At 47.1% G+C, this 26857-nt stretch overlaps 1 protein-coding gene across 23 annotated transcripts in view; it reads right to left on the reverse strand.

Moving 5' to 3' along the window:
- Window positions 1-26857, reverse strand: part of SIPA1L2 (signal induced proliferation associated 1 like 2) — a 247224-nt gene that overhangs the window by 23347 nt on the left and 197020 nt on the right. For 17 of the 23 annotated variants that reach the window (XM_042241105.2, XM_042241109.2, XM_042241104.1 and 14 more), the window contains 8 exons: window positions 25411-25668; window positions 23365-23448; window positions 21596-21696; window positions 21139-21242; window positions 19079-19464; window positions 10812-11036; window positions 6039-6192; window positions 3564-3828 (listed from right to left, as the gene is read on the reverse strand). In XM_042241105.2, the coding sequence (XP_042097039.1) occupies window positions 3564-3828; window positions 6039-6192; window positions 10812-11036; window positions 19079-19464; window positions 21139-21242; window positions 21596-21696; window positions 23365-23448; window positions 25411-25668 (1577 nt within the window). The remainder of the gene's footprint in view (window positions 1-3563; window positions 3829-6038; window positions 6193-10811; window positions 11037-19078; window positions 19465-21138; window positions 21243-21595; window positions 21697-23364; window positions 23449-25410; window positions 25669-26857) is intronic. The other 6 variants (XM_060406576.1, XM_027962259.2, XM_060406575.1 and 3 more) reach the window with 4 other exon arrangements.

The following is a 26857-nucleotide window of genomic DNA, read 5'->3' on the forward strand; positions in this document are numbered from 1 at the left end:
ATAGGTTTGCCAACCTTTCCTCACACTGTCCTTGGTCCAAATTAGGAACCAGATCCAAACAAGTCTCTAATGAGCAGAAGGTGAGATGCTTGCAGGAGTAATGATGGTGAGACTTCAGGAGAACACACGTGCCTTCTGCATACTCTAGCTCCACCACTGTTGCTATTTAAATATCTGGTGCTACCTGCCCTGGCAGCACTAACCTAACTTCCGATCCAAGACGTGAAGCTGTCTCTGAAACTAACAGAAACTCCTAGGCAACCCCAAGTAGTCCTCATTTCTCGCTCAAGATGTCTGCTGGGCACAAGATTTCATGTGTCCACTCTCTACTGTGTTCCAGGGTCAGCCTGTTGGAACTACTCTCAGAGAGAGATCTGCTTACTGGGGCTCAGCTGAGTGATTAGAAGTCACAGAAGGCAAAGGATGATGGATATCTGCCTTGAGTAGACACAACAGAGATAACCACACAGGTCATCCCACACTGCGGTAACCAGTGGGAGTCAGGGCTCCCAGGGGTGAGCATCTTCCCAAAGACGACCAGGTCCTTAGAGCTGAATCTCTTGGTGGGAAGGGAGGAGAGAATCACAGGTTTTGGGGAGAAGACATACTAATTCAAATTACTCCCAGCTGCCTTATTGACATTTTGTCATTCTACCCATCAAACTGACGGAATTTTTTTCTGAGTAGGTTGTTAAGTTTAGAAATTGGAGGAATCACATGCCCTGATGGTTCAATGGTAAAGAAGCTGCCTGCCAAGGCAGGAGAGACGGGTTAGATCTCTGGGTCTGGACGATCCCCTGGAGAAGGAAATGGCTACCCACTCCAGCATTCTTGCCTGGGAGATCCCATGGACAGAGGAGCCTGGCGGGCTTTCGTCCATGGGGTCACAAAGAGTTGAACTCCACTTAGAGACTAAAACAATAGCAACAAGATGGCCAGGGAAGATCTCACTTGAGAAGAGCAAACAGCAAGGGCCGTTCTCACTGCTTTTCCTAGAGGAGTAGGCAATGAATTCAAGCCAGGCAGCTTTAACCTTGGATAGCGAACAGTCTCTCCTGCCTGTTTTCAACTGTGCCTTTGAACACAGTAAAAAAAGAATACAGTTCTTTAGTAGCTAAGTGGAGAAATAAATTGGCATATCTAGATAACAGAACAGTAGTCAGCACTAAAAGGAAGTGAGCTATCAGGCCGTGGAAAGCCAGGGAGGAACATTGGATGCATTTTACTAAGTGAGATACTAAAGAAACCAATCTGGGAAGGCTATCTCCTGCACGATCTCAACCATAAGACAATCTGGAAAGAATACAACTATGGAGACGTAAAATGACCAGTGATTACCAGGAGTCAGGAGACAGGGGTGAACAGGCCGAGCACAAAGGAGTTTTAGGGAGGTGAAAACACCCTGTATAATACTACAATGGTAGATATGTGTCGTCATGCGTTTGTTCAGACTCACAGGATGAATGACGGGAGTGAACCCTAACGAAAGCTACGCGCTTTGGGTAATGAAGGTGCGTCGATGTCCTGTAACGCACCCCATGATGAGCGGTGTTGATGGGGAGACTGTGCCTGTGGCGGATAGGGGCTGTGTACGTGGGAATCTATGTGCCTTCTGCTCACTTTTGCTGTGACACTAAGATGGCTCTAAGTAAGTAATGCTTATTAAGAAAAAACGGTCAACAAGAAAGAGGATATGCTGCTGACCCTTGAGCAATGTGGTGGTTAGGTGTGTGGACTCCCCATGCAATAGAAAATCTGTGTGTAGCTGTATAGTTGGCCCCTATACCCGAGGTGCCACATCCCCTGATTCAACCAACCATGGAGCATACACGACTGTGATATTCACACTGGAAAAAATCTGTGTGTAAGCGGACTCCTGCAGTTCAAATCTGCGATGTTTAAGGACCAATTGTGCTTTCTCCACGAGGAAGCAAACGAATGTAAGAATGTGAGAACTATATTAACATTTATCCTGTAGATTTTACCATCGCACCTCAAGCATTTCAAGTGAAATAGATAACATGTGCAAGAAAATAGTTTTACTGGTTTCAGGAAAGCTTTTAAGAGGCCATTTAAGTCATCTATTTACAAAAAAGGACACATATTTGCAGAAATATTAGGGTATTAGAATATGTCTGTCTGACCTTCATATCTTTATCAAGAAGGAGTATAAAGGTTTCTCCAGTTTGGGCAAAAGGACTTTTCATAACAAGCAGGATATTATGTTACTTAAAGAAATAGATTAAGAATTTTATGAGACCAGGTTCGTTCCTAATTATGTTAAACATTAGAAAGATTATTAGAGCTTTTATGTCATTTAGCCTGGGATTTACATGTGTATTATGAGGTTCAAATTGGTTCTAAAGGATTCTAAAGATAATGCTTTCTACGATGAAATTCAAAAAACAAAACAAAAAAAAAACCCTGATGACAGATATATTTGATTAGATCCTCATTCTTTCTATACAATAGAAATTAACTATGAACAAAGAAAATGAAGCTAATGTTAAAAAAAAAAACCACCCTTCAACACTGACATGTTAATAAAGAACTGTTGCTGCTGCTGCTGCTAAGTCGCTTCAGTCGTGTCCGACTCTGTGCGACCCCATAGACGGCAGCCCACCAGGTTCCCCGGTCCCTGGGATTCTCCAGGCAAGAACACTGGAGTGGGCTGCCATTTCCTTCTCCAATGCATGAGAGTGAAAAGTGAAAGTGAAGTCGCTCAGTCGTGTCTGACTCTTCGCGACCCCATGGACTGCAGCCTACCAGGCTTCTCTGTCCATGGGATTTTCCAGGTGGGGTGCCATTACACTACATAAAAAGGAAAGATTTTAGGATCTGAAGGAAAATCATTTAGGAAGTATCTAGTCAACCTGTGGCTAACAGTATATTAAGAATGAACTGGACACAGAGGATCTAAGTGATGGGGCTTGGGCCCACATATCCTGCTGCCCAGCTGCCACCCTCACCATCACCATCAGCGGGTCTCAAAGATTAGGAAGCAGCAGACACAGAAGGTGAGGAAATCAACCTTTGTCCCTGCATGCTGACCACCAGGAAATATGCCCCGTGCCACCATTTTCTCTTTATAAAATCAAATTTTAGACATTTTTTCTTTATAGATATAATAGCCCAGTTATAGTAGAGAGGTTAGTTTTTTTCCTCAATAAAAATGTTTAATGTGGGATTTTCAATTTTCTGCAAAATTGGCAGTAGTGCTTAACTTTTGAAAAATGTCCACTTTGGGGCTTTATCACCTTTCAGTTCAGTTCAGTTCAGTCGCTCAGTCGTTCCCGACTCTTTGCAACCCCAGGGACTGCAGCATGCCAGGCCTCCCTGTCCATCACCAACTCCCGGAGTCCACCCAAACCATGTCCATGGAGTCGGTGATACCATCCAACCATCTCATCCTCTGTTGTCCCCTTCTCCTCCTGTCCTCAATTTCCCAGCATCAGGGTCTTTTCACCTTTAAAAATTACTAAAAAAAACCCCAAACACCCAACCAAATGATATATATATAGATTAAAGAATAAGCAAGTCCCCAGCTTCTGTAAGAGACCCACCCCAGAGAGCCCGCGAGGCCGGCGCAGTCCGCCCCGGGCACTCACTGCGTAGGCTCCCCACACTGGGCACAGGCTGGGTCCGGGGTGGCAGGGTGCTGTGGTAGGGCGGGGTGGTGCTGAACAGGATATCGTTGGGCAGTGCCTGGTCAAGGATGGAACTGCGGGAGCTGCCGAAGGAAGAGCCCCTGCGATGGCTGCAGATGCTTTCGTCCGAGAGGGTGCGGTACAGCGAGCGCCGTGGAGACAGGTTCCCATAGAACGAGAACTAGGGGTTCACACGGGGGAGAGAGGAGAACAGATGTCAGAAAGCTGGAAGCGTGGAGCTCATCTAACTCGGGTGGGTCCTGAACCTGCCCTGTGGGCATCTCTGAGCTGTGCCCAGGAAGGCACAGGGCTGTGGCTCACGATGTTACACCAGGCACTCAGGTCACAGAGGCAAACGCACAAAGGCTTCCTGCAGTTACTGGAGTTCGGTGTTTTCCTCCTCTGACGTTCTGTGAGATATTACCAGGAATTAGAGACATGCACAGCTTTATTAATTCTGAAATGTTAAATGGCAGCTCCAGAACCACAGAGCCACAGCAGCTTCTGGAAATACAGAAGGTCGCCATTCCAGGTAATAGTTATTTGAAACCACACTGACTGCTGGCTTGATTTTAATTAGAAATGACTGCATTTTAACATTAGGTGATTTCTGTACCAATCACCTACATGTGAGGTTCAATCTAATCTAGATAATAATATCAATTTTTTGAGCAGAGCAGTTTTCTAAGTAGAACAAACAGGTTCAAGAAAGACAGTATCAGTCCAGGAAAATCTTATTGTCTATGCACCTTAAAGTAACACTCATAAAAGTTTATTACGGTTATTGAAAATTGAGTTATAGGAATCAATCATAATCAGATTTAAAGAAACCATTAAAAGTATTGTTAAATCATAGACGGAGTAAGGAAAATTCATACTAGCGAAGCAAGCAGTCAAAAACTCAAGACAAATTTAATAAATCTGAGTGTCTGACTCCTATATCCTAAACCACATTCCTTATTCCTTTTGCATCAATAATAGTAAGAGCCAGAAAGTTTGCATCAAGCAAATATAGAAACAGCTATTTACATTTGCCAATGCAGCCACAAGGCTAAAAATATTTCCATTGTATGTGTTCCTTCCATTCTGTCGACGCTGTCCAACTGATGAATGGGAACCAGAGTGTGTACGAACTACAAAGTTTACACCATGAAAAGAAGGCAGTTTGTCTTAGAAGAAAAAAAAAATGTCAAGGAGAAGTTCGTTCCTATTAAAAGAAAAGGCGTTTGCATTTTTGGTACAACAGCCTGCACCCAAGCTCATACAGAACCATATACATGACTGGATACAAGTTAAAAAAAAAAGAAAAAAAAGACTCATTCTGTTGAATTCTGCTGGGATTCCCTCTTCACACACGACCAGCAGGCTCTTCAGAACTTGATTACAGACCCATTAGATTAAAGCAGCTTTGAGGTAGCATCTCATTAGACTGTTACTCTCAGAACACAATTAGGTTAATTGCAGCATTGTTTTATTATAGGGAAGATAGGGGAGCACAAAGACTTGCTGTTTATCCTGATCACAGTCAAGACGGCAATGCCTGACTTTTTTCTTTTCATTTGGACAAGAGAGTGCTGAATTAGCAGGGAGAAGGCTGCACTCCATTGCTGACTGCCACCAAATACTTATGGGCACGTCACATGTCACCATTCGGGGCCTCAGTTACTTGCCAGAAGAGGAGACTGGGCTAGATTACCTGTGAGTTCTTTTCATACTTTCTACACATTAACAAACTGGCTTGAGAGACTGTAACAATTAATAATAACGCTAAAGCGAATAAGGAGAGTAAGTACTCTGATGGTAGCAACAGGCAGCAGAGTACCTAACTCCTGCCCATTTGTGGGACAGGATGACAACACAGCAGGATGGCTTAGAGAACCTACCCGTGGTACAGTTCTGGAGCAAAAAGGTCAGGTGGTGTGAGTTTCAACAGCTCCTGTTTCTGACTACCCGTCACGGATGGGTCCCGTGCGAGGCTGGTTCTTATGTCTGCTATAAGCCTGCAAATTCTGCAGTACACTTATCATTGCCTTCTTTTTGCAGAGGACGACACTCAGCTAAGAAGTTAAGTCACATGTACAAAATCACATGGCTAAAAGGTAAAAAAGCAAATCACAGAGCCAACGAAGAAAATCACATGGTGAAAAGGAAAAACAAAAATGAAAAAAACACGCCACATGGCCGACTGTCCTTGCAGCTAAGAGGTGAGGCCAGGCCTGCCTGCTTGTAGCTCCCTCTATCCATCCAGAAGTCTCCCTTCCTGACCTCTCTCAGCCTTAATCTGCTTCCTGGTGGAATATCAGTGTGAAAACGGCCCTGGGAGTCCTGGTGTCTCTTCAGGCGTTTCCTTAGTGTTTCTGGTAACTTCAAAGCTACACAAAAGTCACTGACCTTCCTCCTCCCCTCCTCCACCGAGGGGCTGTCGGGAAGCATCAATTTCAGAAAGTCTTCTTTCGAGAGCACGTGCTGAGTTTCTGAGACAGTATCTCCCACAACTGCTTGCTGCTGAGCTGCCGAGGACAGCAGGTCCATCTCACTGTATAGCCTGGGAGGAAATTGAGGCGGGTCATCAGCATATGTAAAGCGCCTGTACCCTTATGAACTAAAATCCAGTCTCTACCTTTGACCACCACATTCATACACACACACACCCAACTCTTAATTATTGAGCGGGTTCCTTTTAGCCACATCTCCTCCGGATCCCCATGCCATCTCACATGTGTGAAATGAGCTCAACAGCAGAGTTAGGGTCCTGAATAATTCAGAGACAAATCAGATCCCCAAAGCCCTGAATGAGAAAACACAGAGTCAACTTTTCAAACAAGGCTGTGTGTTCCCTTTCCTAATCGGTATCAGAAAACACAGTTTCAATAATTCATCAGAGATTATCCTGCGTTCTTTGAAGAAAGCCTGGTGCTTCTCAGGAAATTCAGAGAGCCTTTCTCTTGTGGCTGGACAACCACACCCCACCGTCCACCCAGCAACACAGTGCGCAGGACCCTGGGGAACTTGACACTGAAGAGTAATCGATCTGGGCACATGCCAAGCATTTTTATTATCAGCAATTTCACAGAGCCGCTTGAATAAGTAAAGAAGCTGCCTCCCTTATCAGTATACAGAAATGTATTTATGGACAACAAGACTATCTAGCTGAGTTACTGTTTTCGCTCCTCTTCCAGGGAGAAAACTGGGGAGTTATTTTTTGAAAGGTTTGGTCTGGAACATTTCTGAAGACGTGGTGAGTATAGAACCGGGGGCTGGGCTGTCAGCAGAGATGGACAGTCCACGTGACCCAGAAATGCGATGCTGGTCCGGGAGGCAGGCCACAGAGGGTGACCTGTGTCACCGTCCTGTGCCACAGAGGTGACCCCATTTCTAAAGCAAGGCTGTTGCGTCACAGGGGAACGGCTTGCTGAGAAGTTATCAGGATGTGAAACACACAGACATGCTCGATATTAGGAACCATTTATCTGAAGTTGCCACAGCTCTTGCTTTGTTCTCGAGTTGGGTGCGGGGTCCCAAACTTTTTGGCGCTGGAAGCACCAGCAATAGCGACTGGGGCAGAGATTTTTATAATCTCTAAATGTGACTGAAGATCTGGTCGGCTTGCAGGATGGTAGGGCATGCAGACGGAGCTAAAAAAGAACCCAAGACCTGGGGGGATAGGGGTTCTGCACAAAAGCCGTGTGGGAAAACTGACCCTGCAGTTTTTGTGAAGAGGGCTTCAGATGTGCGCAGCTGTGGGCCCTGAGATTTGGGGTGGAGGCATGCAAGAGCTCCAGGTCCTATTTACTCTGGGAAAGACATAGGGGAGAAAAACCCAAACCCGGGTCTTACCAATAACTGCTAAATGAAAACGTAATACCTAGAGTTGCTGCTAAATGTACTATCCCAGTTTCCCTATGTTTTTGAATAAAATCGCTAGCGTTTTCTGCTAACTTAAGTGACTTTATTAAAATTACCAAACGATATATCAGTAAGTGGGCTTCCCAGGTGGTGCAGTGAAATAATACATCTGTGAACTGCCTATAAAATGCTGCGGTTAGTAACTGCTACCCTTTCTCTCCTCCCTGAGATGGGGTAGTCTTGAAAACGGGACGTCAGATGTAATTAGCTTTGGATCTCTGATGCCTACTGTAATTCTCCACGTGGGTAAACCCAGCATGGTGGTGACCACCACCATGCATCTAGAGAATTCTCGGGGCCCTGAGGGTCTGCAGATGGTATGAGCTGCACTGTGCTCGAGGCGCACATTCACGGCTGCTCAACAATGAGCCAGTAAGCAGCTCGTTTGCTGCACTTTAAAACATAAGATTATATTATTAACAAAAATAATCAGCAAGGGCCTACCTATAATATGACTTTGTTATTTAGCCGCTAAGTCACGTCCAACTCTTTTGTGACCCTATGGACTGTAGCCCGCCAGGCTCCTCTGTCTGTGGGATTCTCCAGGCAAGAATACTGGAGTGGGCTGCTATTTCCTTCTCTAGGAGATCTTGCCAACCCAGGAATCGAACCTGAGTTTCCTGTGTCTCCTGCAATGGCAGGTGTGTTCTTTACCACTGAGCCACCAGGGAAGCCCCAGAATATAACTTTACGGGCAATTTCTGCATCATGAGGAACTTCAGGGGGGCACAACTGGTTTATATTTTGTGTACACTGAGAAACAAATATTTGTTAGTTCTCAGTGGGATACACATGATGCTTGGCTGATCTTTTTTAAAGTATATCCTTCAGTGATTTGGTAACACATTATTTTGACAAATCTCAATATAGTTGGCAAGTCCTGGAGGACCACAGTCACGATACATTACCATGTCTGCGTTAGATGGACGATACATCTGACAGGATGAGCAGGGCCCATGAGAAGAGCCTGGGGGAGGCCTGGGTTCGAGTTCCAGCACCCAGCTGGTGTGATGAGGGGCAATAACCCCTCTGCCCTCCAGAGACACGAACCCCTTACTCACAATACTCCCCATGCTGGCTCTCTTTTATGAAGTCAGTGCTGCTAAACAAGCGTTACAATGCACCAATGGTGAGGCTCTCTAGGGAGAAAAGTCCAAGTGGGTTCCTTCACCCTTTCCTGGCTCTTCAAGGAGACCCTTAGGGAAGATACAGCCTCTCAATGATGTGCAAAGCACTTCTACAAATAACTGGTGGAACATAGGAGCCTCAGAACGGACTCCTGTGGAGCACCGGAAGACTATCAGACAGAAGCACCAGTGTGACCCCAGGAACACGTGTTCATAAAATGCGGTTATTCTTAAAAATTTCTTTCTAAACAACTCCTTTGCAATCACTGGCATGACGGTTTTTTTCCTGGGGAAAAAAAAAAGATAAGACTGCATGTCCAATTTTCATTTTATTTAAGTTGTTATTTTTTTAAAAAAAATGAGTGATCTATGATGATCTTTTATTTATTTATCTATGTTTTGCTGCATGGCATGTGGGATTCTCCAACCAGGGATCAAACCTGCGCCTCTTGCATTGGCAGCATGGAATCTTAACTTCTGGACCACCAGAGAAGTGCTCTATGTTCAAGTTTAGCATTGAAAGTAAGTTTAATTCAGAAGGCAATGCCATGCTAGACATGTTTAAGAAGTGGGGTCATTTCTTAAGGGAAAAAGCGATCCTAGCTCAGGGACTAACCTTAAGGTCTAGAAGAGCTCTCTGAGGACAGCTGCAGCGCTCATGCACCGTTCACACTGATGACATAAGCAGACACAGCAAAAGACTGATGTCATCACTTAGCGCCTGTGAAGGGTGATTTTTAAGGCTGTCCTTAAAAAATGTGAGCTTCCCTGATGGCTCAGTTGATAAAGAATCCACCTGCAATGCAGCAGATCCTGGTTCGATCCTGGGACAGGAAGATCTGCTGGAGAAGGGATAGCCTACCCACTCCAGTGTTCTTGGGCTTCCCTTGTGGCTCAGCTGGTAGAGAGTCTGCCTGCAATGTGGGAGACCTGAGTTCAAAGATCCCCTGGAGAAGGGAAAGGCTACCCACTCCAGTATTCTGGACTGAAGAATCCCATGGACTGTGTAGTCCATGGGGTCCCAAGGAGTTGGACATGACTGAGCAACTTTCACTTTTTTCATGTCAAAGAATAAGCAAATCCCCAGCTACTATAAATGGCCCTGAGCAGGCCATTGATTTGCATTCTCAAAATGTGATTGCTTTGTCTCTTCAAAGACATGGCAGTCTTCACACGTGTTATGGAACTGGTTATCAGTATTTTTTATCTTTTCTTTTTTCCAACAGATACAAAACATCCCCCCCTACTTGCCCCTACAAATGTGACAACTGAAAGGGAAATCAAAGTCATGTTCGAATTCGGGGGAATAGAGACTTTTCTGGAAGGCCAGTGGTTAAGAATGCACCATGCGATTCAGGGGACGTGGGTTCTATCCCTGACTGGGAAACTAAGATCCCACATGCCTCAGGGCAACTAAGCCTGAGGGCGGCAAATACTGAGCTTACATGCTACAACTAGAGAGTCCATGTGCCTCAACGCAGATCCCGAGTGCTCAGCTAAGACCTGACGCAGCTAAATCAGTCGATTAATTAACTTTAAAAAAATTAGGTGGGATTTTTTTCTTTCGTGCTATCACACACACGTTTAGGAAACACACAGGCTTTGTGGGAATTCACACTGTCGTTGACCTTAGTTATTTACAGGATGTAAACTCACACCATGGGCCTCTCTGGTGGCTCAGACGGTAAAGAACCTGCCTGCAATGCAGGAGACCTGAGTTCAGTCCCTGGGTTGGGAAGATTCCATGGAGAAGGGCGTGGGAACCCACTCCAGTATTCCTGCCTGGAGTGGACAGAGTGGCCTGGCAGATTGCAGTCCATGGGGTCACAAAAGAGTCAGACATGACTGAATCGATTTAGCAAGCATACTCACACCATCACTTAGCACACAACCCTGATTTTTCTATTGCAGGCAGCTTTTTGAATATAAAAATGAGGAACAGAGATCTGTTTTAAAGTTATCATGGAAAGAGAGGACTTTTCAAGGCAAACATCAATGCCAACATTTAAAGAATTTTACAAAGGTGTTTCTTAATTATTCTGTTTGAGAAGATTTGTGTCTACTGGGGAAAAAATACGTTAGCTTAGTCCACGCCCCAGACACCCAAGGCTGCCACCAGATGCCACCTTACCCCTGACACTCAGCCACTTCAGGCTCCTCAGGTGGCGGGCTGTCTTCCGATTTCTTCCAGCCGATGATATATTTGTTCACTGCCCCCTGCCTGTGGTAGGGCTTGGACATGGACCCTGGGGCCTGTTGACCACTGCCCTGAGACACGATGTAGACTTTGGAGGTATCCAGAGACCCGCTACTTTTCGAACAGTGAGCCGAGGGGCTTCCTGAATGGTGTGAGCCGCTGGGGAAACAGACAGACAGAAGCTGTGATACGATCAGATCTCAGCAGTGTGGGCACGTCACCGACCTTGGGGCCACCATGCCTGACTCCTGTCCTCTGTGAGCAAAACTGGGCTGTCTCTCTGCTGAGTCTTTCTTCCCACAGGCTGAGGATGTTCACGTGCAAAGCTATACGCCTGTGGCCAGAAGGATGTTCAAAGCACAATTAGGAGAAATCTAATAGCAAAACGGGCACCACACCGATGTCTCCAAAGAAAAGAAACTCAAATGGTAAATAAACATAAGAGAAGGGGCTCAACCCAGGGAAACGCGCGTGCAAACCATAGCAGAGTATCGGGCATGTTCTCCCGACTGGCAGAAACGGGGCAGTCTGATGACGAGGGCCCAGCGTTCACCAGGCTGTGGGCCAGTGACTCCTCCCACTGCTGGTGGGAGTGAGAGTGTGCAGACAGTGTGGGAAGCAGTCTAGGCATCACCTGTAAAGGTGCGCAGCTGCACAGCCAGCAATTCTACTCCTAAGCGCACACCCGAGCCGCGCCTCTGCACGGGTGCAGCTGGAAACAGGCAGCAGAAGTGCTGACGGAAGCACTGATTCAAACAGCTCCCCATGGAGGCATCAGCAGTGAACGGAGGGTCAATTTGCAGACGTGGTGAGGAAAAGAAAAACTCCAGGAAAACACCAGGAAGGAGTGGGCACAGGCTGTGGACAATTGGGGTGAACTTCCCAAACAAAGTGGAAAAAGGAGCAGGCCACACAGAAAGCATCAAGCATGGCTCCATTTTTAAAGCGAGTTCATAAACAGGTGAAACTGAAGGATATGTTGTTCGGGAATGTACCAATCCACAGCGAAATGGAGAGAAAAGCGAGGGGGACGGTCATCGCCAAAGCCGGGGCAGGGGCCACCTTGAGGGGGAAGAGAAGGGCGTGTGACTCCTGGACAGTACTCGGGGATCCTGACACAGAAGAGTTGATTCCTCAATCCAGTGTGGGTATATGCTGTATCACTGTGTGATATAAAACAATATTCAAAAGACAAAATCCCTAAAAACAACTTAAAGGTCAGCTGAAGCCAGAAGGACTAATGACTCCCACGGGCTATATGACCATGCCTAGAAATATAAAAACCTCAAGATCTTTTTTTTTCAATTCAGGAAAATCAAGATTCTAATGTTTTATGAAAAATATGTAAGAATAGAGATCAGGAATTATTTTATGAAGTCGTAAATGTTTCAGTTACAGTTCTAATATCAGAGTTTAGGAAGGCAGGAGAGCATTGCTTTCAGAAACCCTGACACACAAGTGTGCCTCAAGGGTTCTGGAGCGAGACTGCTGTCCCTGCTTAGTTCAGGGGAGACCCTGGACACGTTTACTAAGCTCAGCTTTCTGGTCTGTAAAACGCATACAAGGGCTGTCCAGTGGTTAAGACTTCACCTTCCAATGCAGGGGGTGTGGGCTGATCCCTGGTTGGGGTGCTATGATCTCACACGTCTTGGGGCCAAGAAAACAAAACATAACATTTGTTACAGTATTCAGTAACAAATTCAGTAAAAAATTTTTAAATGGTCCATATCAAAAAAATGAAAACTTCAAAGGCAAGACAAAACAAACAAAAAACCTGACAAATACTCTCCACCTCAGAGAATTGCTCCGAAGATTTTTCTGAATTAATATTAGCGAAGTAAATGCCATTAATTTGCTTTTTAGAGTGATGCATCAGAGAATTATCCACAAGTTCTTGCCACTGGGAGAATTTACCACAGGGTTCCTCACATGATAAGCCCCTAGGTAAAAGAAAATCTTATTCTGAAATCAAACCTGTACACAAAGCAAGCATCATCCAATGGCAGAAGCTAAAAAAAAGTCTAATATTAAAAAATGATTTTGAAATGGACTTTCTATAAAGGCTCTGAAGGTAAAACAAAACACAATTAACCCATCTTTGTATGTTGGAGACATGGTGGCATTTGAAAAATTACCACACAAAACAAAATAAAACACGGTATCTATTTGCTCCTCTGAATCACTTGGCTCCTGTGATAAGCCTGGTGTCCCTTAGTAGGATGGTGGTGGCGGTGGAGTCGCTCAGTTGTGTCCAACTCTTTGTGACCCCATGGATTACAGTCTACCAGGCTCCTCTGTCCATGGGATTCTCCAGGCAAGAATACTGGAGTGGGTTACCATGGCCTCCTCCAGGGGATCTTCCCGACCCAGGAATCGAACCCAGGTCTCCTGCATTGCGGGCCGATTCTTTACCACCGGAGCTACAAGGGAAGCTCTAGTAGAGTGGAGGCTCCCTCAATTTGGGGTCCAGGTCCGTGCCCTGGGAAAGATGTCGTACTGCTGTCCCCTGACCCAAGGTCCCCTGACCCAAGCAACAGGCAAGGAAATAACTAGGCAGAAAGAGGTGGTGCTATTATAACGAACTCTCTCCACTCCCTGGGTGCACACCAGTTAGTAATCCCCCAACAGGAAAACTCCTTCTGTTGGCAATGGGTTCTGAAGGCCTGTATATCTTTCTCCTCAGCTTCTTATTTTGAAAAACTCCAGATCTACAGAAACGGTATAAAGACAGGAGATATCCCGTCGTCGAGATGTAATAGTTGTTACTCTGGCTACAGCAGCATCGTTTTTCTCTGAACCATCTAGAAGCAGCTGCAAACTTCATGACATCATACTTTATATTTCCATATATATTTCCTAATAATAGAGATACTCTCCCACAGAGGACCAATGTGATAATCACAAATCAGGCATTAATGCAATATTATTACCTAATACCCACTCTATAGTCTTATTTCTCAGCTGTCCAACAATGCTTATGGCTTCAGTTTCCCCATTCAAAACCCAGGGCAGGACTGTGCATTGCCTTTAGCTATCATGCATTTCAAAGCCTTTGATTATCCCTGAGTTATTTTAGAGTTAAAGTCTAGGGTATCCATGCATGCATGCGTACTAAGTCGCTTCAGTCATCTCTGACTCTTGGTGACCCTATGGACTGTAGCCCTCCAGGCTCCTTTGTCCATGCGGATCCTCCAGGCAAGAATATGAGAGTGGATTTCCATGCCCTCCTCCAAGGGATCTTCCAGACGCAGGGACTGAACCCGTGCCTCCTGTGGCTCCTGCACTGGAAAGTGTGTTCTTTACCACTAGTGCCACCTGGGAAGCCCAGGGCATCCCTAGTCTAATATAATTAATACGATGCATGGAACACTCAAATTTAGCTTCTGAAATCACCAAATGACACGTTTTTGGAGAATGTGTTGTGAATAACAATAGTATGGTCCAAGCCTGATGGGTTTTTCCATTTGTTTATAAAATAGGTTTTCCTCACTTAGGCTTGATTAAAAATGTCTTTTACCCCAATCGTAAGAAATTTTAAAGTTAAACTCTAAGAACAAATGTATTGAATCCATTTGACAAGCAATATGGCAAAAACCTGTGTTTAGCAGCAGTAGCATTGTTTTTCTTTGAAGCTGGTAAACATCCTAGACTGTTAGCAATAAAATTTGGGGGAATCTTTTCCTTCTAGACTCGAGTTATTATTTTAGAGTTTTACTGCCAACTTCCCATCCTTTGTACTAAGAGTGTGATGACATGAATAAGGGTAAGCAACAGATAATCACATGAGCCATTTACAGAAGAATACAGAACATGGGTTTTTTTGTCTTGTTTTTTTGGCAGTTGATTTATTTCGCTTTGCAAAAGCTTGGTTAGACTCAGATGAATACAGCTTTGTATTCTGAGCTCTTATCTAAGTGCCCTGCCCTTGCAGGAAAAAAAAACAAACCAACCCAAACGGGTTTGCTGAATTAGAAGCCCGGAGCAGCAGGAGAGAACAGGCTGGGGATATGCTGGTGCTGGTTAACGGGTGGTGATTCCTGCACATCTACCCCTGCACCCCGGTCCCCCCTCACACCAGTGCGGCTTGTCTTTGCGAGTTGTAAATCTCTTCCCTGTTCTCAGTACAATCCCAGAAAAATACCACATACACAACTCACACTTGCTTTATTCCTGGATGGCTGTTGGGAGCATGTGCATGTGTGGCGGGGCTGGTGGGGATGGTAGTGGTCGCTGGTGACGAAAACCCAGAATCAAAGCGTGAAGGGTGTTTCATATACAGGTCTGGGCTCCGGACACTGGGCACAGTTAACCTCTGCACCTCCGATCTCCCTTGGCTATCCAGGCACTGGTTTACTAACTCAATCAACAAATGCTTATCAACAGTCTTCTTAGACTTCCTTCCCGCATTCAACAAACACTGCAATGCCTCCCACGTTTAGGAGCCTGTGCTAAGTGCTGCGGGTACAAGTGCAGGAGACAGGCCCCGGCTTTTCACTGAAGGGAAGACTGCAGCCGGGGTGGGGGGCGATGCGGATGGGATAGGATAAGCTGTGAGCACAGACCACCTCACTGTGGAATGAAAAGATCTGCTGCCACGTCGGTGGGCAAGAAACGTCACAGCGCAAGAAACGTCACAGCCATCAGCGGTTTCTGGCCTCCAGAGGTGAACGAGGGCTCCCCGCACAACAAAAGGATTGTCACAAGCTGAAAGTAGAGAGTTCCCTTATTCGGTCGACATCAGCCAGGGCGGGAGTGCTGAGAAGCAGCTGAGACAAGGTGAGATAGAGTGTGCGGGGCAGGGGGCAACTAGCCAGGATGCTCAGTGCCGATGCCAGCCCCTGAGAGCCTCTTCTCCTCTTTCACTCCCTGGACCACTCCTGGTTACAACTGAGACCCTGGGCAGTGGGCCTCAGCTCTGAGCTGACCATACAAGCGCACAGCTGACGACACTCATCATCACGGAGAACGGGTGCCCCAGGCTGGGCCCCAGCATTTCTGGATCTGCCAAGTCTCAGCACCGCTGAGGTAGCTAGGTCTGTTATGCGCTAATGAGCCAAGTTCCTTTTGCCTCGACACACCAATATTTCAAATCTTACTTTAAATATAAAATATTAATATAGACAGCACTTAAAAATACTTAAAAACATTTTAAAATTAAAAATCATTAAACAAATTTAAAACTAAAAAATTAGAATATTTAAATTTACTTTCTCTAGCCCTTCTGCAGGGGACAGACAGGAGGAAGAAGTGCTCAAAAGATTTAATTTATTGACAAATTCCACATGAACAAAAGCCTGCAACTGAAGTCGAAATGTGGCTTTAAAGTCACTGTCCACTAAGAATGGCAAGAAAAAGGCTTCTGGGTGGCAAAGAAGACCCTCACGTGGCCCATGGCCCTTCTACAACCGCTGTGCACATGTTCAGCGTAAAGCAGGGGCGGGGAAGGAGCAACATCAGCCAGAAATGCAGTCTAGCACCTCCCAGTTCTTTCTACTCATCTGACCCATCACATTAATGGATGCTTAAGGTACTCCAGAGGAGAAGGCAATGGCAACCCACTCCAGTACTCTTGCCTGGCAAATCCCATGGATGGAGGAGCCTGGTAGGCTGCAATCCATGGGGTCGCTAGGAGTCGGACACAACTGAGCAACTACACTTTCACTTTTCACTTTCATGCATTGGAGAAGGAAATGGCAACCCACTCCAGTGTTCTTGCCTGGAGAATCCCAGGGATGGGGGGAGCCTGGTGGGCTGCCGTCTCTGGGGTCGCACAGAGTTGGACACGACTGAAGCGACTTAGCAGCAGCAGCAAGGTACTCCAGAAATCCTACTTCAAGTCCCTATTGATATCCCAACTCTACTCATAAATGAAGGTGCTCTGAAAGCAGAAATTTTCCTCAACAGTAATGCAAAATTCTGTTTGTGATGCCTTTTACACTTGTCTAGCAAGGTTATCAGAAAACCAGCCGCTTTACAAATCTGCTACACTTTGAACAAACATTAGAAGGTTACAAAATGATCATTTGTGCTACTAAGACACAGATGATGATGTTAGTGACAGGAAAAGAAAAGCAGGAAGGCAGCAGCAAGCATGTGTGTGTGTGCAGGCATCTTCGCCCTTTCAATTTATGTAAAAAAATTAACTTATGTTAATTTCCAGGACTAAGAAATATCAATCACCTCAGATATGCAGATGACACCACCCTTATGGCAGAAAGTGAAGAGGAACTAAAAAGCCCCTTGATCAAAGTGAAAGAGGAGAGTGAAAAAGTTGGCTTAAAGCTCAACATTCAGAAAATGAAGATCATGGCATCCGGTCCCATCATTTCATGGGAAATAGATGGGCAAACAGTGGAAACAGTGTCAGACTTTATTTTTGGGGGCTCCAAAATCACTGCAGATGGTGATTGCAGCCATGAAATTAATAGACGCTTACTCCTTGGAAGGAAAGTTATGACCAACCTAAATGGCATATTCAAAAGAAGAGACATTACTTTGCCAACAAAGGTCCGTCTAGTCAAGGCTATGGTTTTTCCAGTAGTCATGTATGGATGTGAGAGTTGGACTGTGAAGAAAGCTGAATGCCGAAGAATTGATGCTTTAGAACTGTGGTGTTGGAGAAGACTGTTGAGAGTCCCTTGGACTGCAAGGAGTTCCAGCCAGTCCATTCTAAAGGAGATCAGTCCTGGGTGTTCTTTGGAAGGACTGATGCTGAAGCTGAAACTCCAGTACTCTGGCCAGCTCATGTGAAGAGTTGACTCATTGGAAAAGACTCTGATGCTGGGAGGGATTGGGGACAGGAGAAGAAGGGGATGACAGAGGATGAGATGGCTGGATGGCATCATGGACTCGATGAACGTGAGTCTGAGTGAACTCCGGGAGTTGGTGATGGACAGGGAGGCCTGGCGTGCTGCGATTCATGGGGTCGCAAAGAGTCGGACACGACTGAGCGACTGAACTGAACTGAACTAAGAAGTCTAAAACTTTTTTCAACAAGATGAGACATATCCCATGGTATCAGTCATGAAAATCAAGGCACCGCTGATGAGGTCTCTGCCTCAACTGAGAGGATGGCCGATGCAATTCACGTGTCCGTGTGAGGTCACAGCGAGCCTCGCTATGGTCCATTGGTTCATCCCTCCAGGCTCAGCAGAGACCACGTGAGGATGAGGAGCAGGTGGAGTGAAGGGCAGGGCCAAGGAGCACAAGGCCTGCCTGTTGAGCCCAGTGCCGGCCTTGAGCATCGTCACTGGCCATGGCCCTGGATGCCTGGAGGGACAGCCCTATCACCGTTCATCTGGCTACAGTCCAGCACCTGGAAGGGTTCTGGGGGAAAGTCAGACGATGACTCAGCTGAAGGAGGGAAGGCTTTGCAGACAAGAAGGAAAATGACAGGGGTCGTTGGTGTGCAGGAAATTCTAGCCACGGCCAAACCTGTATCAATGCAGCTCTTTGCTTAGTCTTTGAGGGGAGGAATCTCCAGTGATGCATTTTAAAGTCACTGTACACTTTTGTCATATGGGAATTGAAAACTACTCATAAAAATATATTAAACATCTACAGTTAGAACGTAATTCCTTTAAATGTAACTAGTCATTATATTGAAAAAGAAAGTGGATCATCAATCTGAACACATTTCCAGCACACAGCTGTGTAAGGGGGCCCGTGGAACAGGAGAATGGGGCACAGGCTTTCAGGCGGCAACACAGAGACCACCCCTCCTTACTGTCCGTCGTCATCTGAGTACCGTCCAGCTGGTACCACACCTCCTGAAAATCTGGGACAACAAACTGAACCTTTCACCTTTTGGGAGGCGCATGAGATCTTAGTTTTCCAACCAGGGGTCGAACCCACGCCTGCTGCAGTGAGAGCATGGAGTGCTAACCACTGGGCCACCAGGGAAGTCCCAGGGACAACACATTGAACTGCAGAGAAACATGAGTAGCCTGATGACTGCCGTGAGCATCTGTTTCATTTTCTCTCCAATTTAAAGAGAAAGGAAGATGTAATCACAAACTTGTTCACATGCACATTTCAAATGAGACTCTGGACATAAGCCCTCCATCTGAAGCCAGGCAGTTTGGCCCACAGGTGACAATGATCTCAGGCACCTTCTGGTCCTATTTCAGGCCCCTGCCCCCACCCCAGCAGCAGATGACAGCGCCGAGTAGCTGCCAGTCACAGCATGGGGAGGTCCTTACCTGGAGTGGGACGAAATCTCGCTGAGGTCGCCCAGGCTGCCGTCGGCAGCCCCACTGGTGGAGATGCCAGGCGCATAGCCATGGGCTGCGTACATCCTGGCCTGCTCGTCGTCGGGCCCCGGGATGTCAGAGTCGGCCCAGTGCTCTGCCCGCCCGTGGATCAGGGACCGGCTGCCCGCCAGGTGCACGGGGCCCAGGACTGCAGCAGGCATGCACGGGGCCGTGTCAATGCCACTGTCCGTGGAGGCCCCCTTGATGTACGTCAGCCCCAGCAACTCGGGATCCATGAGGTCCCCAGACCCAAAGTGCTTGTCGTCGCTGTTGCTGGAGGTGTTGCTGGAGAGCGTGTTGCTGCTGGAGTGGCTGGAGCAGCTTTTATCTCCGATCTTGAGAGGAGAGAAATGGGGAGGCTTCAGACAAACCCTACACTTTGCTTCTACACGAAGGCGATTATTCTCCCCAGACTCACGAAGCTACAGACCTGATGATTTCACCCGAACCCTTTCTACTCGCTTGTCAGCAGGAAGCAAGGCAAGAATTTACTTTTCAAAAACATCCTGGTTTCATGCAAAAGTCCCTGAGTCATAATTCCTCCCATCATTCATCCTAAGTTAAATGGGTATCTTTTCAAGTCTTTGTTCAATTATCTGTACATCAACACAAAAGTATTGCCACACTGTCACTAATCGGAAAGCAGTTAACGAAGGTTCTAGAAGCTGGGGAAGTACATGGGGAATTAAGAGGAGGGAAACAGCCTTTCTTCAGAGAATGCTCCTGTGACAAGGGACAGGGCCAGTCCTGGGTGTGGGGTAGAAGACCCAGGTTTGAATCACAGTAGGGGGGATCTTGGCCAGTCACTCAGCTCCTCTCTGTGCTTATTATACTGAGCACAGGGATTACTGTGCAGACCCAACCAGTTCACGCGTGCAGAAGCACTGTTTAAGCATGATCCACACCCACCCCCAGAGCCCCAGTCAGGGGAGACCCGGGGTTGATGAGATGGGGTGCTCTTGGGGGTGCACGGAGGTCCCTGGAAGATGAAACCAAGAGAGCAGACTAAACGTCCCATCTGATGATGTTCTGGTACAGACACGACCCCTCCTCTCAGCCTGGATGGTCAGCCTAGGGCTGTGGAGTCACGAGACCCAGCCACCTGTGATTTTCAAGTGGTCTGGCCCTTCCTTCTTTCCGTCTTCCCTTTCTTCCTTCCATCCCTCTCTTCTTCCCTCTTTCCCTCCACCCTATCAGATCCTTAAGCAAATCCCGATGCCCTCTGTTATCACAAGTGGATCTTCTCAAGTTCACCCTTCCCCTCCCCCACTGCCCGTGTGCTGGCGCCATCAGTTGGCTCCGCGAGGCCGGCTCAAGACAAGCTGAGAGATGGAGGCCACATGTTTGCAGGTAACAGCTCTGAGGCTGGCCAATGACACGTGGAGGAGGAGAAGAAAAGGAACAACTTGGGTCAGGACCTGATAAGACGTCTGCAAATTTTGAAAAATGAGCTACTTTATAAGGTTGGCTTCATCTGGCAACAACTAAAATTCCTGTTTGCACATTTAACTGGTAGTTTCATTTCACTGAGCTACAGTCACCTACATGGCTCCTTTTCATTTCTGCAAAGAGTAAACAGAACCACATGGGCGCTGTGGGACCCCGGGAAGCCTGGCAGGTGGCTGCTGCCGGTGTCCCTGCATGCCGTCTGCAGCTGCTCCCTGAGCGGCCGGTACCAGGCACAGCATCACCCACCGCACACCCTGCCGCACAGGTTCTGCTTCTGTATTTTGCCCACATGCGGATAATAGTCAACAGATTAAAACCACCAAGCATCAAAGGCTGAGGTTACAGTCCTGGCTTTGCCAATAGTTTACGGGATGACTTTTCTCTGTATTTCTTTATGAAAGGAGAGAGAGAAAAAAGAACCTCCCCACTTTTTTTTTTTCTTTTTAACTTCACCCGAGACCCTTATGAGATAAGTGATGCCACTGAGAATCCCTGGCAACAATGCTAATAAAACACGAGTGCTGAGATGAACAGAAGCGTTGGTTCATGACAAGACTCACGTGAGAAAGCTTATTGGGAGAATCCTTGCAACCTCCATCCTTTTGCAGGCCTCTTTCCTTATAGGAGCTCAGGACTTTGGAAGGCGGGCCATGCCATTTGGTTTCTGTCACACACAGAGAGAGAAGCCTTAAAGATCTAATCTCTAGCATTAACAGAGGAGCAGAGAAACTCAGGGGCCAAACACTGTGGTTCAGTGACCACCATCAGGACTGGTTGTAGGACCTTCTGGTCCTACCCACAGAGAGGTCCTCAGAGCAGACAGAACCACCCCACGATGCTCACGGTCAGTTTCCCAGGCACCACCAGCTACGAGCACATCCCGGATGACCTTGGGGGCCCAGCAGCTACCCTGCACAGGGCAGGATGGTGCTGGCCAGACGGGAATGGATGAGTGAACCAGTGAAGGGGGAGGAAGGGGCAGGAGAGGGGCACGCGAGGGGCGGGAGTCCGGGTTACCAGCGTGTCTGCTCCCTTCCGCGGTGTCCTCCCGCTCCCTGGCTCCGTCACATTCCAAGGGGCCGGAGCCCTGGTGCTCCAGCAGCAGGGGAGACTGGCACCTGGAGAGAACACAGAGCTGAGGCGCGCCCGCACGCTGTCTCGCCAGTGTCCCTGTGGGTGCTGGTTCCGAGGGGCAACCCCAGGGATCCCTCGTCAGAGGCTCTCTGCTGCCGCAGCTCTGCCTGACAGAGCAGCTTAGAGCATCTGGACCTGGGGGCTCCTCTGTCACCCCTGGGTCCAAAGAGGCACCCGGATGACACCATTTACAGATAGAGGAGGCGGCCAGCACCAGGGGCTGAAAGGACTGTTCGGGTCCCTGTGGACTGAACACGAGCCCGTTGCTTTTGCTGCCACTGTTTCTCCTGAGTGCATGTACTGATGCTTCTTCATATCAACTTTTTTAAGGAAAAAGAAAATCAGATCCATTTGCTGCTAGACTACATCTGGCCGGACTTTTGCTTTATGAAAATCCCCAAATAGGACAATTTACTCTTCCAAAGGAAACTGCAGAAAGCTTATTCATGTTATAAAGGGACCCTTTCTTCCAGAATTCCAGTTCTAAATCCTGATCTGCAGAAAAAGCCAAGACATGCTTTTTCCACTGACATAAAGCCTCCCCCATCTACTTTAAAAATGCAACTCAAACAAGAAAGATTTCTTTAGGTACAACATTTTTGTTATTGTTTTCCAGTCTCTAAGTTATATTCAATTCTTTGTGACCCCATAGACTGTAGCACACCAGGCTCCCCTGTCCTTCACTATCTCCCAGAGTTTGCTCAAATTCATGTCCATTGAATCTGTGAGGCTATCTAACCATCTCAAAAATTTAAAAAAAAAAAAAAAAGTACAACTTTTAAGAACCCCATCCAGCATCTAAAGCAGGGAATGCATATAACTCGGACTATAAATCTCTACTTCTCAGCCCAAACCAGAAGGAGAGAGGGTCCCAGGAGAGGGTTTCCCTGGGCACATGTGAGAGGAGGAACAGAAGCGTCTCTTATCTGGTGCAAGGCCCCCCAGCTGCCTGGACAGTCCATCATCTCAGCAGTGCACCCAGCTCCTTCAAGTGGCAGAGGCAACACTGGCTTGCAACAATGCACAGAAACACTGCTGCTGGGGGCAACACCTGCATTTCCTTATAAAAATACAGCCACATTCCTGGGGCGGCCCTCCTCTTCCCAAGAGTGTGCAGCTATTTTCCTTGAGTTACTGCGTCCATCCATCCTGGGTCCTGTCCATAGGTGCCCTCAGGCCCCTGGGCACTGTGTGCACACAAGGGACAGCCCTGCCCCCAGCTTCCACTTGCTCTCAAGGAGGCAGAGGAAATGTGTCACATGCTAAATCTGCCTCCTCAGACTCTGGGCTGTGTTTTAGAGAGAAAAACACTTTCAAGAAAGACTGTGAATTTATTCCTCGTCAGCAATGTAAGTGAAGGGAAACTCCCAAGGGCCATCACCCACAGAGTCTCCAAATTCTTAATTTTCATGTGTTCAAAAAGACTCTCCCTTATTAAGAAGAAAAGAAAAGAAAACAGACAAGTTCAGAATATAGACAAATGAGTCCACTTTCACAGAAACAATGAGCTACCCAGTCTGGAAGCACTGGCCCTAACAAAGTGCTATCTGAGTCTCTCTGTCCCCAGTGGCCTTGTGCACAGTAAGTGCTTCTGAATGTGCCCTGAAGACATGTCCCCCCAGGAGCCCACAAAAGGGGAAAAGGAGTGGTACCCGTCGTATCCAACTTGTGGTCTCCAGGGTCCGCTGCTGCCTGGTCCGGGGTCGCTGGACGATGACTGATTGCTGGGCGAACTTCTGAAAGGTTGACTACAATCAGTAACAGGTACGGAGGTGGGCTGCCAACATCTGGACCTGGCTCGTTTTGACTTACAAATGAATTCATTTTTCAATGACGAAGAAAAGGGGAAACACACACTGTGGTCATGGACAAATAAACTGAGAATTGGTGATGCCATGAGATTCCAGAGGTATTATGGTTGCTAATTTATTATAGGAAGGAATGTGGCAGGAACAAGGCTTTACCATCTAAAGATTGAAAGCACAGCTAATGATCCCAGTTAAACACGGGGGACAGCAATAGGATACACAGAATTACGAAAACATCACTACGACTTGGTCTATGAGACATTGCAAGGGATGCTGTGGTTCTATATTTAAAACCGAGGCAGAGAGAAAACTCTAAATTTGGCGAAACCATTTATTTCTGCACATGTATTGAATGTAATCCTATTTATTTCAGACACACAAAAATGAGTGACACTTGTGAGAACTCATTTGAGGAAGACGTGCTTGCCAACTTTTCATTTTGCTATTAGAAGCCTTCCTTGTGTGTGCGTGTGCATGCTAACTGGCTTCAGTCCTGTCCAACTCTTGCCAACCCTATAGACTGGTTCCTCTGTCCAAGGGATTCTCGAGGCAAGAATACTGAAGTGGGTTGCCATGCCCTCCTCCAGGGGGATCTTCCCAATCCAGGGACTGAACCCAAGTCTCTTTATGTCTCCTGCACTGGCAGGTGGGTTCTTTAACACTAGCGCCATCTGGGAAGCCCCAAAGAATTCCTTATAAGTTAGTAAATTATATGTTAATAAGGGAGGTTCTATAGACCCTTTCCCTTTCAGATGTAACCCCTTTACACCCAGGCTACCTACTGTATGCATTTCTCTGAATATAAACTCAGCAGACCTTTGAGAAGGGAGATCCAGAGCCCAGATGATTGACTGTCAAGTTAGTTACACCATTCTTGCACTCATTTGAGGAAAAACAGACTGGAGAAGTCAGAGGAAGACCACATGTTTTAATCCTGGTAATTATTATTAACACCTATAGAGACTTACACCTATGGGCCAGGACTGTTCTAAGCAGTTAACCTCTGTGGATTGATTCAGCCATCATAATGCCCTGTGGAGGTCTCTATTATAGCCAAGTTTACTTTTCATAGGAGGAAACGAGAATGGGAGAGGCCAGGTAACAGGGTAAGGTGATGACACGTTCAGCGGGCAGCCTGGCTCAGTGTCTGCTTACAACATATGGTCTATTAGATGAAAGCCTAACAAGGAATTGTGAGGAAACTCTTGGTGTCTCCACAGCCTGTAAGTTACGTGAAAGTTAAACCAAAGGGCATAAAAGTCAATAGCAACAACGAATCTACTATGCTGTTCACTTTAACTACCTCTCTGTGCCACGTCTCTAAATTCTCAGCAGCTTCTAATGCTACTGGATTTCACTCTTAAACAGGTGCTCCCTCTCAGGGAAAAACTTAATTTTAAACTCAACTCCCTCTGCTTAAAATGAGAGAGAAAAGCAAAGAGATGCCAGTGATCTTAGGACCTCTGAAAATACTGTGACCGTTAGGATGACGGGATTTCATCAGTGATTCTTGTGGCTTTGTTTTCTTTATACTCAAAACTGTTCACGCTTATCTAGAGGCTCCTGCAGAATGGTTTCCCAGTGTGGTTTGGAGAGCGAGTTGACAGGAGGATTACCGCAGAGAGGTACAATGGTGGCTCTGGGGGGTGGTGTCCATGGCACCACTGCTGGCTGGGACCACAAGTGCCCCAGCACTCGGGGCCTGCCCAGAGGCCCTGCCATTAGCACCACCGCTGGCTGGGACCACAAGTACCCCAGCGTCCAGGGCCTGCCCAGTGGCCCTGCTGCCCACTTGGTCAGAACAAGCTAATTCAGAAGTGACTAAGCCACACATAAGTCCCCCACCACATGAAGTTCCAAGCCAGGGCTTCACCAGGGCCCCCAGCTTACCTGGTACCATCGGGCAGCTTCCGGTCGAAAGAGGTGCTGCGGGGGATGGCGGCCTGGCTCTGCGGGAGCAGGGGCTGGCACTGCAGCCGGTCGGGCGTGCCGGGCACCGGGGAGACCCTGGGCAGGGGCTGCAGGGCGGGCGTGGGCACGCGGTGCCACGTGGTGTTCCTCCGGAAAGGGGTCTTATACTCACAGGGGGCTCCCTCACTGTCGAGCTTGTACTCCACCATGGGGATCCGGCAGAGCTCCGAACACCCTCTGTGAGCCGAGAAGAGACGGTCAGGGGGTGCTCACCACTGAGCAGCCAGCCCGACTCTCTGATGGCCTCGCATGTGCTTCTCGGGGCTCATGGACGATGGTGCAAGGCCATCCACCCTCAGTAGTAGACCTGGCTGACCGTGACCTTGTCTGCGTGTCACCCAGCATAGACCAGGAGGATCTGGTCTCAAGCCTGTGGCTCTGGTTAACCCTGGCTGTCAGGGGTTTCATGCACAGGCTCTGTCTCTCCAAGTAGTTTGCAAACTCCCTGGGCAGATTGGGACTGATCTTTAACCAATCTGCATACGTGGAATTATTTGCATTGAAACTGGGTGATAAATAAACATTAACAGATTAAAAACACCTCATATATAATCTGAACAGATACATGAAAGTACAGTCATAGAATGAGGAATTTGAGTCACATGTCACCTGTTTCTCCTGAATCTGAGAAAAAGTGGAAACAAATTAAACAAAAGCTGCCACAAGTCACGGAAAAGCCTGAAAGCCCATCCTGCTGGAGGCACATCAGTCAGTCACTTAGTTATCCCTTCGCCAGTCGCTGCCTGTCGGCCACTTAGTTGCCATGGTCACTTCCTTGAGCTAGTGTTGCGGCTCCCCACAAACTATCCCCCGCGGGCTCAACAGACCAGTGAGGGATTAAGACCCTTTAGCCTGAAAAATGTGATCTAAGGCAGAGACCCCTCAAGCTACACTGTGTCCACACGACTGATACTGCCGACTTAACTAAAGTCACCTGCAAAGCCAGCTGGTGTTTGGCCAGGGCACAGGAAGGCTGGGCGAGTCTCGACTTTGAGTGGCGGGGTAACTTGTCCCTTTTTAGCATGTGGATGAAGCCTTGCCCCTCCCTAGACATTCTGAAGTCAACAGAAAAACTCTCACATTCACCCTCTAAGAAATATGGGGAGGGAGGAGGGCGGGGGGTTCAGGATGGGGAACACGTGTCTACCTGTGGCGGATTCATGTTCATGTATGGCAAAACCAATACAATATTGTAAAGTAATTAACCTCCAATTAAAATAAATAAATTTGTATTTTTTTTTTTAAAAAAGAAGTCTATCAGGGCAGTAAGGTGTCACGCTTTAAAAAGGAGAATTGCATCCTCAAGACAGTGGAGTAGAACTTTTCAGAATCATTACAAAGGAACAAAGAGGACAAAACCCAAAAC

This window comes from Ovis aries, chromosome 25 (assembly GCF_016772045.2).
Source record: "Ovis aries strain OAR_USU_Benz2616 breed Rambouillet chromosome 25, ARS-UI_Ramb_v3.0, whole genome shotgun sequence".
Classification (NCBI taxonomy): domain Eukaryota; kingdom Metazoa; phylum Chordata; class Mammalia; order Artiodactyla; family Bovidae; genus Ovis; species Ovis aries.